Here is a 19888-nt window from a genome sequence, read left to right on the forward strand (position 1 = left end):
GAGATGGTTACAATGGATAAATTTATTTGTAAAGGAATCAAAGTCCACTGAAGCTGTGGGACCTACAAAAACTGAATTTGGCACGTAATTCTATGTTAACTTTATTCCTGGTAAGAATGTGCACCTCCGCATCCAGACTAAGGGTTCTGTACAAAAATCACATTTTTCATTAGTAGTTACAGCCTAAACATTCAAAAGGTCAATCATTCTGGATAAAACCAATATTTGACAGCTATATATATTGAGAGAGCTTTGGAAAGCAATGAACTTTCACAGTCTGGAAATTAGGTCATTATCATTAAGATCAGGCACAGAAAAATGGACACTTTCAAGACCATTAGACATTCTGTAAATATAAAAGACATAGGAAGATTAGTAGTACAGTACTTAAGAAGAGAGCAGAAGCTCTGCCTTAGGTATTCCTTTGTGTGGTGGTCTGATTTATAGGTGAATAGAGAAGCTATGCCATGAACCTAAAACAGATGTTATGGAAGTGAGCGTCTTTTTAAATACTAATTATGCAAGGATCTCATTGATTGTGCAATAACATCATCTGCCACACTTGAAGTGTCTGGGATGTCTCCTCTCATGGAGGAGAGATCCCTCTTTAGTATTGTTCCAGAATCTAGACCAACCAAGTAACAAACCAAATGTAATAATGAGAGACTTTGAACACGTCTCACAATTCCCAAATCTCTTCTATAAAAGGAAGCATTTAAGAAGAAAGACATCTAAAGGCCCACAAATTAAAATGCAAACTTCTGTAACACCATGCTTCTCAATCTGTTATTGTAGCAATCAAAGGATGGAAGTTGTCCTTTGGATTCAACCTTACTGTAGCTATAATCACTTTTTCATTTCTAACATGTGTAATACATCAACAGATATTGTAGTGTAGCCACACACAAAGCACACATGTTGTTAGAATTCTCTGAAGTATTCAAAGTAGTGCAGAAGTAAATGTGCAGCTAATGTCACTTCTATGACTAGTGTATTTCCTCAGTACACATTTCTCTAGCCATAGTCACCTTCATAAAAACACTATGGATAGGTCCAATCTTTTTTTTTTTCTCTCCTTATTTTCAAATCTATTTACAACTATTTGGTAAATTCAATTATTAATCCCTTTCCTTTTTTAACGCATACAGAGCAATTAAAATTGTATGTAGAATTTATAAAATAAAGCTAATAACCTTAAAGAAGCTAAGAAAAGTTACAAGTAAAATAGCACTAACATTCGTTAATTCCATTTGCAGGAAATGTTAGAGACTGGACATACACATTTTCTACAAATGCTACAGGAATTCCTGAAACCAGTCCCAGGCCTCCATTGTCTTCACAGTAATAATGCATTATTGATGTGCTTCCACTTTTATGACACAATCAAAATTTTTCCATAACTGCTCCTGACTGTAGCTTTGCAAGAAACACAGTTGATACCCTGGCTTCAAACAGCCATAAGTTGAAGGCATGTGTGCTTCTACAGACATAATTTGTGTTAGGAAACGCACCCTTGAGATGAGCTCCTCACAAAATGTAGTTGTGTGGGAAGGAAGGGCCATGCAATGTGAGCAAGAGGGCAGAGGGAGGTAGAGCAAGGGAAATGCACAGTTGCAGTCACCACTTCCCATGACTGGCAGCTCAGGCACAGCACAAGGAACAAAGGAATGCCAAGGCAAACATATATGACCTTGATAACATTATATATAATAACTTATGGAGGTTGCTTTATACAAAGCTCCAAAACAACAAGCGCTTGATTTTAACATCATTTACAAGATGAAATGGGGATCTTCAAGTTAGTGGAAGAAAGTCTGAGTGATACACCAGCACATCTATTTGAACACAGTGACATCACATGAATGGGAACATTCTGCCAAACCATGTCCAGGAACAATTGTCTTAACTCATTTTTGAGTTTCTCTGCTGACACTTTTCACAAAAACATAATTTAAAAGACACAAAGATTTTCAATGCTACTTGGTGCCAGGGAAATCAATTAAACTTTGGCCATTTACCTGTGAAGATGGCTTCATCTTCAGCTTTGCATAAACAGTTATATCTTACTCTGATTCTGTATCTTCCATTAAATAAAACAAAACAGCAAGGTTTAGGTGTAATTATTCAATACTTTAACTTGTATTAGGTTTCTGTTACTTTCCTTCTCTGTAAGTAAAAAAATACCTTTAAAATATCAGTACAATGAGTTTCTGCTCAGAGAACCTGTAAGGATCATCTCAACATGCTTTTCACCATAAACACAAATAAGAAAGTTACTAGGTCTGACCTAGCTCTGGACTCCAAGAGATTGCACCTAGTATTAAACATTAGTACCTACCTAGAAGTGCCTGAAACAAGCTGCTCTTAAAGATGCCCATCACCTTTCTGATGGCTTTTTTCAGTTGTTGCTCTTCTGGCTTCCGTAGTTTTTTACAATATTCTTCCAGCAGTACTAAAGCTCGGTCAGTATCTAGATTAAAAAAAAACAACAAAACAAGCACAATGTCTTTATTGGCTCTGAAAGGTATCTAAGTGTTCAAATGTTAACTACACATTTTGAGAGGCACTGTTCACACATATAAGCAGCATTTACAGGAAGCCTTTATAGAATTGTAACAGTACTATGGCTCGAAAAGATCTACAAGATCATTGAGTCCAACTGTTAAATCAGCATCATCATGTTCCCCAGCAAACCACATCCCCAAGTGCCACATCCACATGCCTTTGGAACACCTCCAGGGATGGTGATGTTACTGCTTGCTGTCACTAACTGTATATCACAAACATATGCATATGGGAAAATGATCTTTGGAATAGCATCTATAGCAAGTGCTCAACTTCCATTTATCCAAAACCATCTGGAAACTATGGGGCCTGGACCAAATTACAACTTGCAGAAGCTACAAAATTATAGACAATAACCATTATGGAAACCCATGCAGGAAAACTGGCCTTAAAACATATTCAGAGAAGACACGAAAGTGTTAGCTTTGCATCTGCAGCACTCACTTCTCTGACTGACAAATGTGTATCTGAAAGGCAGGTGTCCAAGAGTGAGGCTGGTTTTTTCTACTCCCTCAATACATAAAATTGCTATCTACCTCTTTGGTAAATGAGGCTTTGATAGCAGACTTTCATCCATGTGCTGGCTCAAAGAGAGCAATCCAGCCTTTCTGTAAGAGCCCAGAGAAGCAGAGCTCTGTTTCTCCTGCTGCTATTATCTTCATGCAGTCACTTGCCAAGAGCATGAATAGCATGCAAAATTGCATGAAATCCAAACATCACCATCTTACAGAGAAGAAAATAGAGGAACACGGAGAATCTGACCTCATCTGTCCTTCTCCCCATCCCAGTTAGATTCCAGAAATGTACATGAACATATGTATGACACAGAGATATCTGCACATGCTTTTGTAAGTGTATTGCCACCTAATATTCAATAAGATTCCCAAATACTTAAACTCCCCCTCTCCTCCCAATTAATAATTAAAAGCAAGTGCCTCAGTCTAAACTTCTCCCATTAGAGTTCAATGCAAGTTTCATTACTAGGAGAGGGTCAGATTCCTCTGGTTAGAATAAACGCAAAGTAATGTAAAATGCTTGGAAAGGCAATAAAGATCACTTTTATTATTCTTTTTTACTAAATAATTAAAATAAAGCTCCTTTCTCACTGTATAAAGATTGACTGTCTTTGTTCAGGGTCTTTATGACATCCTGCATTATAGGCCTTGAGAAGTGACAACCAGATGAGTTCACACTGGGGCAGAGACATGACTTGGATTCTGTAACCCGATCACATTCTCAAATTTAAAAAGGGGAAAATTTTAAAAAATCATTAAAGTTTAAAAAGAGGCAATGTTTTTTCTTTCTCCTCACAGAAATTCTACCTGGTCACAAGCATTTTATCAGAGAAATTAAAAACATAATGAATAAAAAGGAATGTTATTTAAACATTTTTATATGTGCACAGACATCTGTATAGACATATAGAATCATTAAGGTTGGAAAAGACCTCCAAGATCATTGAGTCCAACCTATGTACATATCATAGAGACAGGAAGATTAGGGAACATTTTATAACAGTCTAGCCATTATAATGGAGGAGCTCACAATTCTCTGCTTTGATCCCTGCTTGAGGGGGTCTCCAAGAGGAACTCCTTTCTAGGATAGCTGTCCTTGGGGCAGGTAAGGATTAGGCAATTGCACTTAGGACCGCTTATAACCCACACAGAGAGAGAGAGAGAGAGAGATCAGTTCTTTTAAGGCCACACCACAATACCTCAGCTGGGCTTCCATCAAGTCATCCAAACCAAAAGCACAGCCTTGAAACAAAGCCCTGGATGCAAGTGGGATATGGTTGGGTACAAAGAACTACTTCTACATGTAAGCTCAGCTTCTTTTGCTTTTAAAACCCCAATTACATCATATCTTTTACTGAACTCATGACCATGCCTGACCAACCTGAGACATTTGTACATTCATTGATACAATGAACCTTCTGGCCACCCTCAATAAAATAATTAGTCCATAACTAAAAGCATGGGTTGGAATCAGTAATTCACCTTCCCCCAAGTACAGATATGCATATGCAATGAATCCATGGTTACTTAAAGTGAAGCCACAGAGTGGTGGAAAACCACTGCAAAGTATCCAGTACGTTTTAAGAGTAGACTGAGAAACCAGGAAAATGGGATTTGAATGTCTCTTCCGCACCAGGGATACCACTCTCTTTCTTAGTGACTTGGTGAAGCATGCTGACATCCCCATCTTTAATCATTCTCCCCTTTTAATCATTCCTTTCCTGAAGTGTACAGTTCATATTTTAAAAAGTACAATGCTACAAAAAGTAGCATCCTTTGAGGATATGAGCAGTTTTCATTTTCACTTGAAATACTATTTTTCAATTCATGAAGATGCAAAGACTACTTTCGCTGCAACTTCTTGTTGTTACTACTTTTTGTTGACCCCAGAAGAGTCCTAAACTCTACTAACTGAACAACTAGCAACAGAGTACAGCTCTAGTGCTAAATCTAAATCCCAGATCAAGTAATGATCTTCCTGCCTAATTTTCCTCTCTAGCTTTAATAGGATACATTAATTTTTACTCCATCCCTAAGCTCCAGCATGGAGTTGCATCCTTTTCCTGCACAATCTCACTTGGCAGCAGTGTATCTAGCTTTCCAAATAACCTGCAACGTGATGGGTGATTCAATGAGGATACCCAGACACATCCTGACCAAGAGTTATTTCAGCAGGTCAAGGAGGGGGGCTGTGCAAACACCACTGCTGGAGTACTCCTGAAAAGCCAAGAGAATTATGGAGACTGCTTGAATCTCCAGTCAATTTCTCACCAGATAAGGCTTATCAAAAAAGAACTTCCCCCCTTCTTTATGAACTCTCCTGTTTATAAATTACTCAGAACTAAACTTTCATATATATTTGACAGTATTTAGCATGCTGGGGCACAATTCCTTTCAACACCAGCACAGCACATTCCTACCTCTGCACAACACAAAGCAATAGGAAATAATGCAATAAAATGGCTCAGCTGAAAAATGCTGAGTACTCTCCCCATAATAATAACCATTGTCAACACCCAGTCATACCCAACACAGATGAGGACATCCACTATTTTTTTTCTTTTTCAGCTACAAAGCCTAAGTACTATCTGGTTGCAAGAATGGACTGCAGCACAATACTCAAATAAGAACCATATTCCCTGCCACCCAATTAAGTGGAAGTTTCTGAATCTGAATTCCCACACATTCTTTTCATCAAGAAGAATGAGAGATTGGTGGCTTTCACGAGGGGCTGGATCACTGTATCCATTACAGTATACAATAAGCCACATAGTTAACTTATAGCAGCCAAAATAAGTCCTGTACCTCACGGAGTATATCAGAAATGCAACAAAAAAAAATCTTTGTCCTATGGGATCACTATTCTCCAGTACTGATACCAAAATCAAATTCAAGCAAGACAACAAATCCACTGAACACACAATTTAATATCCCAAGAGGTGGGCCTCTCTGTGGATCCTGAGTAGGTCCTTTGTCTGTGAACAAAAGACCACTGAAAAGTCAGCATCATCTGTGCCCCATGAGGCCTGCTGGACATAGAGCTAATTTTTTTTTTTACTGTTTCTTTGTATTTTATGACACTATTTTTGAATTGATCCTATTGGCTTTGAAAGGGGACTTAGATAAGAACCATTCAGAAGATAGAGTCCTACAAAAACACACTTATATTCTTACAGTCAGTGAATGCATTATTGTTTTGTTTTAATAAATCATACTCAAAACATCTTAATACAATTGTAAGAAAAAAATCTCAAGGAATAAAACAGCTTTTACAGTCCTACAGGATCTTTTCCAAGTAGTTATCAGTTAACCCAAACTCACAATTCTGTAAATTTTATTGCTTTATCACTCCACAATTTTTAAGCAGTTCAGGAATGTTTGTGGTTTATTTTACTGATCAGGGAATGGGTAATTGCTACAATACAGCAAATCAGAGATATGTAATATTAACACAAAACTACAAGTAACTTTGTTTACTGGACTCTCTCAGAAAACTTTCCTTCCTCTCTCATTCTAAAGTTTTTATCACACAAGGAATCACTCAATTTTTCTTCTACAGAATGAGTTTCTGCTTAATGTATTCATCTATGTAAGAATCAAAGAAGATGCAAATCCTTTTCTCAGGGTTACTATACTAGATGGGATCATTACAGAATACACCACATTTAAAGTACCCCCACTGTATAGATTTTTCTGTGAAGTTGATTTTTAAAGTTCAATAAGTAGACATTTATGCCATAGAGTAAAATAATCTATTGAGGCAATGCTCATACGTCTGATGAAACAAATACAAAAACTGTATAGAAAATCGTACAGAAAACCCAAGTTATATTTTAACGAAGCATAACTTCAGTATATCTTACAGACAAAAAATTTTCTGGGGATACTGTCAAAAAGAAATTAAGCTATACATCCAAGCACATACAGAGGAAGGTGCACTATATATCAGGAGAAACTATATTCTCACCAATAAATTCCTTTCCTAAAGCATTGTTCTTAAAATGTAAGCCACACATATGAAAGACTAAATTTGATAATTATGCATACTTAAATTAACACTGCAATAATTTTATCATCTACTTTGCTAAAATGATGTCTCAAAATCAATTCCATCTATTTCTCAGGGTCCATATCTGAGACCTGGATTCCACTACTTGGAATACTAACCAGTACCTTGAAGCAGAATAATTCCCTTCCTCTGCTGATGTTTTCTAGGCTCTCATGTTTTGCAAGCATGTTTTTAGAATCATTTTGAAACTCCATGCAGGCAAGGAGACACCATACTCACTACAGCATTTACAGTAGAGTCCTGGCAGAGCTGAAGCATCTGCAGCTCTGCTGGTGTGGACAGTTGAGTTGATTAAAAAGATTTTGTGCCATCATATGGGACTGAGGATAACACAGCCCTGCCTGCACATAGCAGGTTACACACCACACCACAGGCCAGACCCCAGAAACAAGTTTCTTAAATATCTCCCAAGTGTTTATGCACACCATTTATCCTTCAGATGAACTAATAGACTACACCTGAAGATAATTTAGGTTTATCCATAAACTTCAATAACTAATTAGGAACAGGTTTGACTAACAAGATTAATTGAAACTATATGAGGAAGTAAAAGTGATTCAAAAACCAGTCTCCAGGCAGCTCCGTTTTCAGTCCAGGGTTTGTTGAAGGATGATGGCTCAAACCAAAGGAGCAGATAATGGAAGCACCACATAGCTCAAGCAGATGCTGCTAAGGCCCTATATACAAATTTATGGCTATTTTCAAGCCATGAGAGCTCCTTCTGGCTACAGTAAAATCATATAGGCTGAACTCTACTGGCCAGGACCAGTTACTGATTTTGCACTCAAATTGTTGTGCTTTGAACACCCCCAGTCTGCTGAGAGCTGCTGCTGCTTTCCTTGGGAGTAGGATCCTGCCATTCATCTCCTGCTATGAAGCAAGGTAGCTTGGAAAATGGAGAGAAAGAAATGAAAATACAATTCCAAACTCAGCAAGTTCTGCCTTGCATGTGGAAGAAATCAGACTCAGCTAGTTAATAGCACCCTGCACCAGCACAAGGGAGTATCAGGAAGCCACTGCCTCTCAGGGAACCAAGTCTACCACAGCCTCTTGCTAAGTTTAGAAATGCATTTACATTTTTTTCCTCACACTGGCATCAGAGTTTGTGAATGAAAATCTTTTTGGGGTGCAACAGGGTGGAAAAATGTCAACTTTAATGAAAAATAAGGTTTCATTGGTGAGAGACACTTAACATTAGTTGAGATCTAACCCTAACTGGATTGATAAGATGAAGGGGTGTTTTTATTTCAATTTCAATTTTTTTTCTTTTTTTAATTGTTTGTTTTTTTTTTTTTCCTAAAAGGGATTTCAATTCTCTTCTGACTTGCCAAGTCTGTTCCAGAGGTGAATTTTAAAAGAAGAAAATGCCAACACGTTTCAGGAGACACTTTACAGGTCTTTGAGAACCAGAATTGGGAAAATGTAGGGCATTGGAGCAGGAAAAGGCATGAAGAATGGTGGAGAAAAAACACAGGAGCCAAAACAGAAGTGAGAAATTGAACCAGAGCACCCCAAAAGGGAGAAAGGAAGTGATCTTTGATAACTTTAGAAGAAAAAGGATCTCAAAAACTACTTTCATTTTGGATAGTTCATGCCCTCATTTAGATGACCAAAAGAGACAGAGGAGCAAACACTGTTCCCTGCCTCCATTATTTAAAGATGTCTTGATTTGATTCTCTGGTCTGGAATTCTCAAAATATTAAAATGAGTTGTTACAGATCAGCAGGAGGGAATGCAGTAAGCACTTTCCAGGCAACCTGCCTTGGGACTGATCCAAGTCAAACCTATCAGTAACTCATTTATCTTCCCTGATCTGCACACAGAACAGCAAATACAAAGGAATAAATTCTGCTAATAAACAATACTCGGTACCCACAGAGGAAAAGAGCAGAAAGGCAGTTAAATTTTAGAAAGAATTTCAAGAAACAGTACACTAAGTTGGTTGAGAAAAACACAAGCTGTAAGCTCCCATGGTTCAAAGGACTTGAGAACTACTAGACAAATGATAATCATAAAATATTTACATATAAACAATATTATGAGACACAAATTAAGCAGACTGCACAGAGGAAAAGCAGACAGGGAATATGTGTAAAAACCAGAAAACTCCCAGCATCTTGGGCCCTTCATCTCTTTAAGAGGACTTTAAACAAGTATCCAGAAAATGCAGCATATGGGTTATACAACCTTGAGGAAGCATAAGGCGTGACGTATGTGACAATCACCCAGTGTGGAGAGCACTGACAACAAACAAGCAAAAGGGTTAAAAATAACAGCTCCTCAGGATATGCATGGCACATAAACCCATCTTCTGTCCTGCTAGGGAAAACAAGGGGACAGAAAAAGGAGGGGGGTAATTATCGAAGGGAATACCAGGCAGGCTTGTTTCTAGGATTTCAGCTTTTAGCAACCAGGTTGGCACACAGAGGATGCCAACACATGGCCTGTGGAGATTAATCTTGGGGAAGTGGAGAGTCTGTCAAGGAATGATATTTCAAGTTGAGGTTGCATTCTGAATTGCCCTTGCTCTCCATTAATTGTAAAAAGTGTGACATCCCTGAACTAACCATAGCCTTGGTGAATTCTCTGCACAACTGCTTTCCTGCAGAACACCAATTTAGGAACAGTTCCATTGTGAAGCAGTGTTATTCTAGACCATGATGCTGCCAGCAGACAAGAAATGGGCAAGACAGACTGTAAGAACTGCTATGCAAGCAGCAATTTCTCAGAACAAGGCAGTATTACATGCCCTGGTATATGAAGGGGAAACCAGGTATCCAAATTCCAAGGAAATCTGAAGTAAGGAGGACAGGTGGGTTTGCACTGAACAGTGTTACCATGCAGTTGTGTTATTGCAGGTCCCTGTGCCCCACAGAGCTGCCACAGAGGCACAGAAGCTGCCCATCAGTCTCCTGTTCCAGAATATTGATTTGAGCAGATAGAACACAGAGGCTAAATGTTCTGATTGCTTTGAAGGGCAGGAATTGTGTTATGATGTGTCAGCTGAACTCTGAGAACAGACAGACACAGAGAGCCTGGAGGAGCCTTAGGAGATCTTCAGTTTCCTCCCTGCTGTGCAGACGGGCCCACCCAGGCTTACACCCAGATGGCATCTAATTGCACTGGTAACCTCCTACAACATCCATAAGATCCCTCACCATCTGACTTCAGTGCTTGAAGGTTCTAGTGGTTTTTTCCAAATACATAAAACCAATCTTTTTTTGTTAAACTCAGGACAACTACTTTTCATCCAGATGTCAAAGTATAAAGCAAAGCACCATTATTCCCTTTACAGCCTCTTCTACACTTGTCGATTTGTCGTGTCCCTTCCCTGCTCAGTGTCCTTTTTCACAGTTCCAGCCTCTGCAATTTTTGTATACTTTTGACTTTCTCAAAGCCTCTTACTCTCTTTTCTGGAATTAAATTTATCTTAACACACAACCTATAAGCTCAGGCTGGACCCCCAGTAATGATACAGGAACACTGACTGGTGGATGGAGCTGGACAGAAAAACCGTCAGCTTTACGAAACAACACACACAACCAACCAGGGATGTGGTGGGTTCTTTATTTTGCCTATTTGTTAAGAATCAGACTTTTTGTCTAACTTACTATAAGGACAACTAAGAAAAATTTCATATATTTATGTTGATTAGTTCAATGTAACCTTTTTGTCCATGTATCTTCAAACTTGATTTTACAACATATAACCACACATCTGTTCTGGTAAAATGCTGCCTTCACACATTTTTTTGTTTAAAATGTAATTCTTTAAACTTGACTAACTGTACTAACACAAGGAGTAGGATAATTATATAAAGATCAGGAAGTGGCTCAGCATAAACTCACAAACTTCACTCCAGCATTTCTGTTTATCAGAAAGCATCCTGAGAACCAAGCTACATTCCTGCTTCAGAGCCCCCAGATGATTATCTGACCCCTGCAATCCCACTGATATGTCTTCTCTACTCATCCCTGCCCGTAAACTACAATTAAATATTGAAAAAATACTCAGTATTTCGTGTCTAACCTGTTAATCTTATGTATCACACTTTACATAAGGAAGAGCCCAGTGCTTATCAGGGGCTCACTCTGGGACCCGAATTCTTCCCACCACATCACTTCTCCTCCGGGGACCACAAAAGGACTTTAACAACTGCTGATATCAGCTGCTCATCACACCAGGGCCACTCCTTTTTTCCAACGAGTTCTCTTTTCCCAGATATGTTGAAGGCAATCTGGGACCTGTTCCTTAACAATCCTTGCTCCAGTTTGGTGACCTGGCTACACAGGTGACCTGTTTGCATTTCAGACAACAGAATGAGCAGATTCTGGGGCCTTGAGACTCCTTCCAAAACCAGACACCCTGCAATTACAAGTAGCTTCACCTGACCTTCTTGTTTCCGCCTTTCAAGTGTCATAATGTTAAAATCTAGGTGTACAAATGTTAATGTTAAATCAACAATGCAAATATGAAGACAGAATGAAAAATGAAGCCACAAACCCTCAAAATGACATAGCACCAAATAAAAACCTCTTATTTATACAGCTGAATAAATGTAAATTGACATCTTAACAATGCAAAATTATCAGAGTGCCCTGCTTTGAAGAGCTTACAATCTAATTGAATGCACGACACAGAACTAGTGGAACTTGATGTATAGTTGCAAGAGTAAAAACCAGGAGTTGTACACTTAGTACAGCAGCTTTTTTTTTTCCTTTAGAAGAACATTCAGTATCAAAATTAACATAAATGTGAAAATTGGAGTGAGACACAAAACTAAGAAAAATATGCCTATTCAGGAATAAATAACTTCCAAACTCATACAAAAGAATCATTATATTACATGAAAGAAAACAATTCAGTAACACAAATGCTTTCCAGTAATGCAAAAAAAAAAAAAAAAATTGAATGAGATCAAATTACCTTTATTGATTAGCAAAATAGGCATTATGGTCTTACATCTTCTCACATCCATGTTGGAATTTTTAATTTCAAAGCCTTTGTATTATACTAGAATCTCCGAGTTAATTTAAAAAACCAATGTGCACCTTCAGGCAACAACATAAAATAAATTTTACACTTTGGACATTAAACAACTGGGTCTGTAGATTTGCAAACCTTGGGTTGGGGTAGTTTGGTTGGGGTTTTTTTGGTTAAAGGCACAGCTTAGCAGACATCCATCTGCAAGGCAGTGTTAATATAGTGCTCAACACCTAGATCTGAACCAGGAGCCTGAATTATTCCACTACAGCATAATGTGAGATACACCCATAGGGTCAGGGGAGAGGAGCATCTGAAATCAGAAAAGACTGGTTTCTGCTTGTGAAACTGTAAACTGTCCAGATTCCCTGTTTCCAGGGAATGCTACCTGATCAATTCCCTGATAAATACGTTTTGAAGGCAGTGTTAACCTCTTCAGCCCAAAAGTGAAGCCAGACTTAGGGACAATTGCACTGACTTGTTCTGGCAAAGTTCTGCCACCAAAATCTCTTCTAGACCACATCCAATAAAGAGCAAATATTTTCTTCACATATTTTGTATGTCGATTATTACTGCCATCACCAATTATATCAGGGCAGTCTTGCTGGCTCTTTCTGGGATGAATATGGCAGGAGAAAACATGACCTTTATTTCTATTTTTATAAAGCTGCTGTTCAGCACTGTGTTAATTCACAGTAAATACAGGAAGATACTACAGTGAAACAGACCTTAAATACTTCCAAGAAGCAGGAACCTGGTATGACCTGACCAAAATAAGCATATCTGAGTAAGGCAGATTTTCTCATTTTGCTGAAGCAGGGACTGCAAAACCATCTTTTATCACTTTTGGCCACTAGTTACAAATTCGGCTTTTTCTCCATGGTTACCCTCTGACATCTAGCTTGGCCATCTGGAACAAATTCAGAAGGAAAGAAGAGAGGATGAGCAGGAAAAAGATTATGCTTATAATGCAAGACACCATTGCTTCTACTGAGTGCAATCCGCACTTAACAGGAATGGAGGAGAGGATGCACAGCTGCCTCTTGTGCTTGTACCAACACTGTGGTTGCTTCCAAGTCCAGTGACTAATAGTACAATAATTTATAACACTTTTCCCCTCCCCTAAAATAATGAATAGTGTTAATTTATAGCTCTCACAGAACACACAGTGTCAGCTCTCATAAATATCTCAGATAAGGAGATGTTATTCCACTAAAATTTATATGAGAGAATGAGACATCATCAAACTGAGGTAAGGGAGTTATAGTGTGGTTACCCTGTGTTTTGTACCCTGAGAAAATGACAATTGTCCAGAAAGCAGATCTTAGGTGTGTTAAAATGCCCTTTAGAGGTGGATCTCTCTCTCTGCTGACCAAAGCAACACTCCAGGACAAAAAGCTGGGCACCCTACCTAGGTGAGGCATATAAAATGGGATGGATCTACATGAAACATCTGAGAAGTACCAGAACAACAGCAGGGCTGAAAAAGAGCATAAATTTCACTATTCCCAGTCCAGAGTCCACTTAGCCTTGCAGTGTGCATGCATATAACAGAAGGCTTGTTCTCTATAATGCCTGCTCCTTTAGTCCTTTTGTAGGCAAAATACTTCACTGTTTCTCACAGCAGAAACAATGGCTGGAAAAAGCTCACTGCCATAAAAGCAGTGACATCTTTAAATCAAAGCTTTGTGGTGAAAACTGGCACAGTTTAGATAGTCATTTTCTGACACTTGTTTAACTCTTGGAAATCTAAAACTGTGCTTTCCAGAGTCTGTAAATTTAACTAAAATTCGCACTGATCCCATACTGAAAATAACTAAAAACTTAGAGGTAGTTGAAGAAAAGAAAACTTGGAGTGAAGGAATTAGCCTTTTAGCCTTATACTTATTTGAGAATTCCTATTCAGCAACTGAAAGGACAAAAATCTTCTAATACCAATTACCTCTTACAAGTAAATGAGAAAGAAAATTTCCAATATATGTTGGATTTGCTGCTGTAAGATGTAAGAAGACTGAAACCACATTCGAGATTTTTGAGCACAAAAAGTTATGATCCTAAATTTAAATTTTGTTAGCTAAAAAGAAGCTTCCACCTTGAAAGAGAATTAGGGCATGAATGGGAGCTAGCTTTGTCTGGTCCTTTATGAACTTTTCTTTAAAAGTTCCTGCTGAGTTGTTTTTAGACCCCTTCCTTTCAACAGACCAGCCACAAAGTCAGCATTACCAGTACAAAATCCAGCATTTCATAGAGCACATCTGTCAGATTCTTCTAAATGGCCCAGAAGTTGTCCACATGGATTCAGTCTGACACATTTTAATTCTTGACGTTGATGTGCTTAATAAAACATGTCTTGGAAGGCATTTTTAATATAAAAGGAATGATGCAAAAAGTTATTCCATGACAGAATCAGCACATCTTTATAAACGGGCAACGAGGTGGGGCAAGTCAAGATGATTTTAACAGCAGCCCACAGGTTTCATCCGACTAAAGGGACAATCCCTCTCCCTTTGAGAGATGCAAAGTGGCATGAGGGCAGCACAAACCCCAGCACTCATATCTCTGACTGCCCAGACACAGCTAGATGTGCAAGGAGGATGACAGGGCTCGTCTAGAAGCACATGTGTAGCCAGGCACCCAGATGTGGGGGTTCCTGCCATCTCTGTGTGAATCACAAGCAGGGCTCCAAAACTGGAGTCTGTTCTTCATCACAGAGGAGCAAGGATTTAATTAGTTCTTTCCATCACTGTGAAAGACATAAATGAATTACAGTAACATTTTTGCTATTAACTATTCTGTTGATGAATCCAAAATATGTGCAATTACAGATCTAAATATAGTCCCTTACAGTTAACAGAAATCAAGCTACGTAACTCAGGGAGGGAGGGAGGAAGGGAGGGAGGGAGGGAGAGCAGACATCTAAACCCATGCAAAACCCTAACTCCACTTCTTCTGTATGGTAGTACAATTTTACTTTGAAGCAAAGCCTTCCTCGAGAAATTCCCTAATATTTCCATTCATAGTTCTACTCAGAAACATCCTAGTTTGCAAAAGGTAAAAATTAAGCAAAAGTAATGAATTTATTTACTTCTCAAAATTGTTCATCTCATTCCATCTCTAAATGGCACTGTCTAACAAATCATTCTGTAACTACAGTCAGATGCCCGTCTTGTCTGATTTAAAACTTTAAGTGTATTTCAAAATTAGAGATGAGCAAAAGCCAAATAGAAGAGCCCTGTGTTTAATTGTGCAGCAATAGTGCACCAATCCATACAATATCTCCAATATCTCACCCCATACCTATAGGGAGCACATCCAACTCCATAGTTACATAGGATACTCCATAGTCCCTTTCCAGCCTTGCTTTTTGCTGGTACTGCCAGCAAGCATGTCAACTCTGTGAATGTTCCAGGGAAGGTAAAGCCTCATTGCCCTCCACACAGAAGTGAGAAAAAAAAAATACTTTCACTCTAGCACATCAGGTAGTGACACATGACCAGAACCAAGCCCTTTTTTTTTCCACATTCATAAGAAATTAAAGTTTCCTATAAGTTATATGATTTTTATTATTAAGCAAACTATTTTTTTCCTAACTATACAGGCCTGGACTTTTAAAAGCAAGATGGCAGGCATCACAGCAAGCAGCAAGGTGAAGTGTAAATTACATGAAAAGCTATGTGAAATGTGAAGACTGGTACTAGATGTGAGAGCTATTTCAAAGGTAAGTTCCCAAAATGCTTCAATTGTTCTTTAGAAAGACCCATAACCGGCCAGTGCCAAAGAAAACAGTGCTTGGCAACAACTTCCAGTGATAAATATCAGTATGTTTCAAAGCTTGTTTCACAGGTTTCTCCGTCTCCATATGATTTTAGGAGAATATTTTAATCAAATCCAAAATAGCAAAGCAGAAAGAAGTGCTGACAAGGAGAGGGATAATCCTGTCCTCAATGCTGATACTGAAATACTTCTGCACAGCCTACAAGAGAGTATCCCACGGAGATTTCTACAGATGCCCTTGATGGGCAAGATGGTAGACATGAACTCCCAAATTTTCCCCAAAAAAGGAAAATACGCCATCATCAGAAATACTAACTAGTTAGCCACAAACTGCTGTCAAAATCATCAGGCAAATAAATGGGGAAAAAAACCCCAAAAACCAAACATGGAAGAAACCCCTCAATCTCCCTAATATTCACAGAACTAACAGGCATTACTTGAAAAAATAGCAATCTTTTTAAAAACAGCAAAATGCTTTGAGTTGCCAGCATGCTTTTAATTACATTTAGAAAGTTAAAGTCTATTGCATGAACTAGACAAATTAAGTCGCTCGAAATCAAAATGAGGTTGCTGATTCGCCAACATTTTTAATCCTGCCATTTACATGCTTAAATACGTTCTTAACAATACCCTTTTAATAATCAAATACATTCACATTGGCAACTTCAGTACACTGATTGATGTGCCAATTTAAAGTACTTCAAGGGGAACATTTGGGTCTCTTGACTTTATATTTTACTGTCGCCAAAACACACATCCTTGTAACACCAAAGAAGAAAGTCAAGCCTTGGTGTACTCTAAGACTGAGCCCAACTGCCTGGAAACAAACAGGAAATTCAGAGATTTTTAAGGCCAGAAGGGACTGCTGTGATTGCCAATCCTATTTCTGCACAAAGGAGCCTGTAAGATTTCACCCCTAAAGTCCTGCAGCGAGTATTCGGAAACTGAATTACAGCTGAACATCTGGCACAGAAACATCCTTAGTGTAAATCATCTAAATCAGGATTAAAACTTAAATAATGAAAAGCCTCAGTTTTCCTTCTGTAAACAGGTAGGATACAGAAGCCTCCCCAGTACATCAGGGTAACACTTTTACAGCACAGAAGGATGAATTATTAAGAACAGAACTCCTCCACACACGTTTCCACCTTTACTACACATAATGCCAAATGATTCCATGAATGACAAGGCCATTCATTAAAACATTTCAGGTTTGAGATTTCATTTCTACACTGTCATTTTTAAAAACACAATCACAAAATCCCATTTATTGTTTTTTTCATTAAAATAATTCTAACAATCTGTGTGTTGTATCAGTATTTATATAGTAAGTGTTAACTCATAACTAATGAAGGATTATTCCTATACGGAAGAGAATCCAAAGTCACATTGATTACATCCTCATTTCTGTTTCTAACATTCACTTTTTGCCCTTTCCTCCACATTTTGTATCATCAGATCCAGGGATATATTAGACCCAGGCACATCTGGACAGATGAGCTGAATAAAAAAGGTTCCCATGACCCTTATACTCTATTAGCATATTCAGAAACTTTAAATCGGTGTCCAATTTGCAAGAAACCAGAAATAATCTAAAGTCTGTGAGTGTTTTCAGTGTAAGAATTTTCCTTCAAATACTTCCCAATTGTTGTTTGCTCACTGGAAGATACATTTTCTAAAGCTGCAAACACAAACTGGAGGTGAGAAGAGGCCAAATGTGCAACTGTATTTTCTTAAATGCTGCCCTACTACAGCCTTAAAGACAGTAGTTTTATATTGTACTAAAGCATAGAAATTCAAGCTGAATAAAATGACATTAAAAAAAAAAAACACATGTTCAAATCACCTTCAAAACACAGCTCTCATAACTTGGTTTTAAAATCAGCCTCAAAACTTTGTTATTTATTTATGCTGCTACTCATAGCTGATGTTTATCCGCCAAACGTGTCACAAATAGATAACAGATTAAACTGGGGTTTTCAAATTTATTAGCGTTTGTAAGAGAGGCTTCTCAGAAAATTAAACATCAAGCTTTTCTCTTGGTGCCTGTTCAAAATCTCGGACAGCTGATCTTTATTAAAAAAACATTTGAGGCCAAATTTTATGTAAATCTTAAAGCACAGCATAAAGTTACTTTTAAAAATTATTACTTTAAGTGCACAGATTTTTCTCCCATTTTCAATGCAAAAGAAAAACGATTTCCATTACCCATAAAAGCATTTTTAATTTGAAATGGTTAAGTACTAGAAGTCAGCAATCTAACACAATGAAGACACAATATGAGATATGAAGCTTCATAGCCCACCTTTCTTCTTGACTGGCATTCTTCTTCCTACTTCTGAATCTGGTTGCAAGCACTTATTTACAGGTACTAACGAAGTACTACTGGAACACTCTGCAAGGTCAGGAACTGACTATCTATTGCAGAACACTTTTACAGTTCAGTAAGGAAATGCAGCTTCAATCTTCATTTCTATGAATAGTTGCTGTTCCCCTGGATTGGACTTGCGACGCTCTCCACAAATAAGAAAAAAAAAAGGGGGTGAAAAAGAAGCTTTTTGATTCTTTTTAAAGAGATGCTTTCAATTTCTTTAAAATATATTTGACTCTATAAAAAATACAAGAGCAAATGTTCCTTGGCAATATAAAACCTTATTATAACTCCTCTTCTGGCAGCAAAGTTTGAAAATTAAAAGATTTTATGCAATACAATTAAGGCACAGTCCATCTCTAGGCAGCTGTCTCAATACTCCACCTGTACATGCTCAAAAACATATTATTTGCAGGACAAAAACGCCCAAGTAATCCAAATAAGGAGGAAGACAAAAACAATCCAAAGCGCCTCTTTAAGCTCTTTCACTTCTTCAATTAATTTTGCTAGCTATGTATTAGGAGACTACACAGCAGACTGAAAAGATCCCTTTTTCCTCACCAGATAAGAGCCTTCAAATATCACCCTCTTACCCAACAGAAGTCACTGGGCAGACACTTTCATTTTTATTATCTGCAAGCCACCCAGCCTTACGGTCTTTAATGTCCCTCTGATCCTCCCATGTATTAAAAGAGAGGATTGAAACGAGGAAAGCAATCCCTTGACCTGGAATTATTAAAGTGACAGTGCTGCCCACTGGGCACTTGGGCAAAGCAGATTGCTTTGTACTGGAGTCATTTACTTCATGCCATTCCTTCCCTTGCACAGCAGCGGCCACCTCGTGAAAGAGGAATAAGGAGAGTTAGGAGAAGAGCTTCACAAAAGGTTCATTTTCAGAGATAATGAAGTATTAATGAAATAAAAAGCAAGCCATGTGATCAGTCCGGAGTTTCCCACTCAGAAGCGCAGCTGGTTGGCTTCAGTATCAGCCTCTCTCTCTCTCCCCCTTTTTCTGGAAAAACAAAAAGAGAAACAGAAACGGGATAGATTTTCCTCATCTACTTGGTTAAGGAGAAGTCTGAGAAAGGCGGACAAGCTCTGAGCGCTTCCCTTCCCCGCGAGGACGAGGAGCTGCGGTGCACAGGACAGGGCTTTGCCGCGCATCCTCTTCTCGGGGACACGGGACCTGTGTGTATGAAGGGGCGGCTCTGCTCCGCTCTCTGATGCTCGCAGCTGGGATCTGTCCGTCCCCGCATCCCTCAGGGGCTGGCTCCCTTCATCCCCTCCCCACTCCACCATCCCCCAGCTCTCTGGAACCCAAAGGGGTCCGCCTGCTGCTTTCCGAGGCGAAACAAGGCACACAGGCTGTGTGAAACAAGGCACACAGGGCTGGCTGGCTGGGGGGCTGGGATGGGTGCAGGTGAACTGGCGGAGCCAGGCTGGCTTTACGGACGGAGACAATTCCCCCCAGGGCTGCCGAGGAACAAGCGACAGGCAGGAGCGCAGGGGATGAGGGAGGGGTTGGAGGTGGGGCGAAGCGAGACGCAGCCGGGGCGAGGGGCGCTCGAAGGGGGCGGGACGGGGAGAGAGCACAAAGGAGCCGGAGGCGAG

General features: G+C 38.9%; 1 protein-coding gene across 10 annotated transcripts in view; it reads right to left on the reverse strand.

Annotated features, from left to right (window-relative positions):
• DLG2 (discs large MAGUK scaffold protein 2) overlaps positions 1-19888 on the reverse strand; it is a 983885-nt gene that overhangs the window by 963781 nt on the left and 216 nt on the right. For all 10 annotated transcript variants that reach the window (XM_077174030.1, XM_077174027.1, XM_077174034.1 and 7 more), the window contains exons 2-3: positions 18212-19289; positions 2339-2470 (exon numbers count right to left, since the gene is read on the reverse strand). In XM_077174030.1, coding sequence (XP_077030145.1) covers positions 2339-2470; positions 18212-18230 — 151 coding nt within the window. In that variant the 5' untranslated portion in view covers positions 18231-19289. The remainder of the gene's footprint in view (positions 1-2338; positions 2471-18211; positions 19290-19888) is intronic.

The sequence above is a fragment of the Agelaius phoeniceus genome, chromosome 2 (genome assembly GCF_051311805.1).
Source record: "Agelaius phoeniceus isolate bAgePho1 chromosome 2, bAgePho1.hap1, whole genome shotgun sequence".
NCBI lineage: Eukaryota > Metazoa > Chordata > Aves > Passeriformes > Icteridae > Agelaius > Agelaius phoeniceus.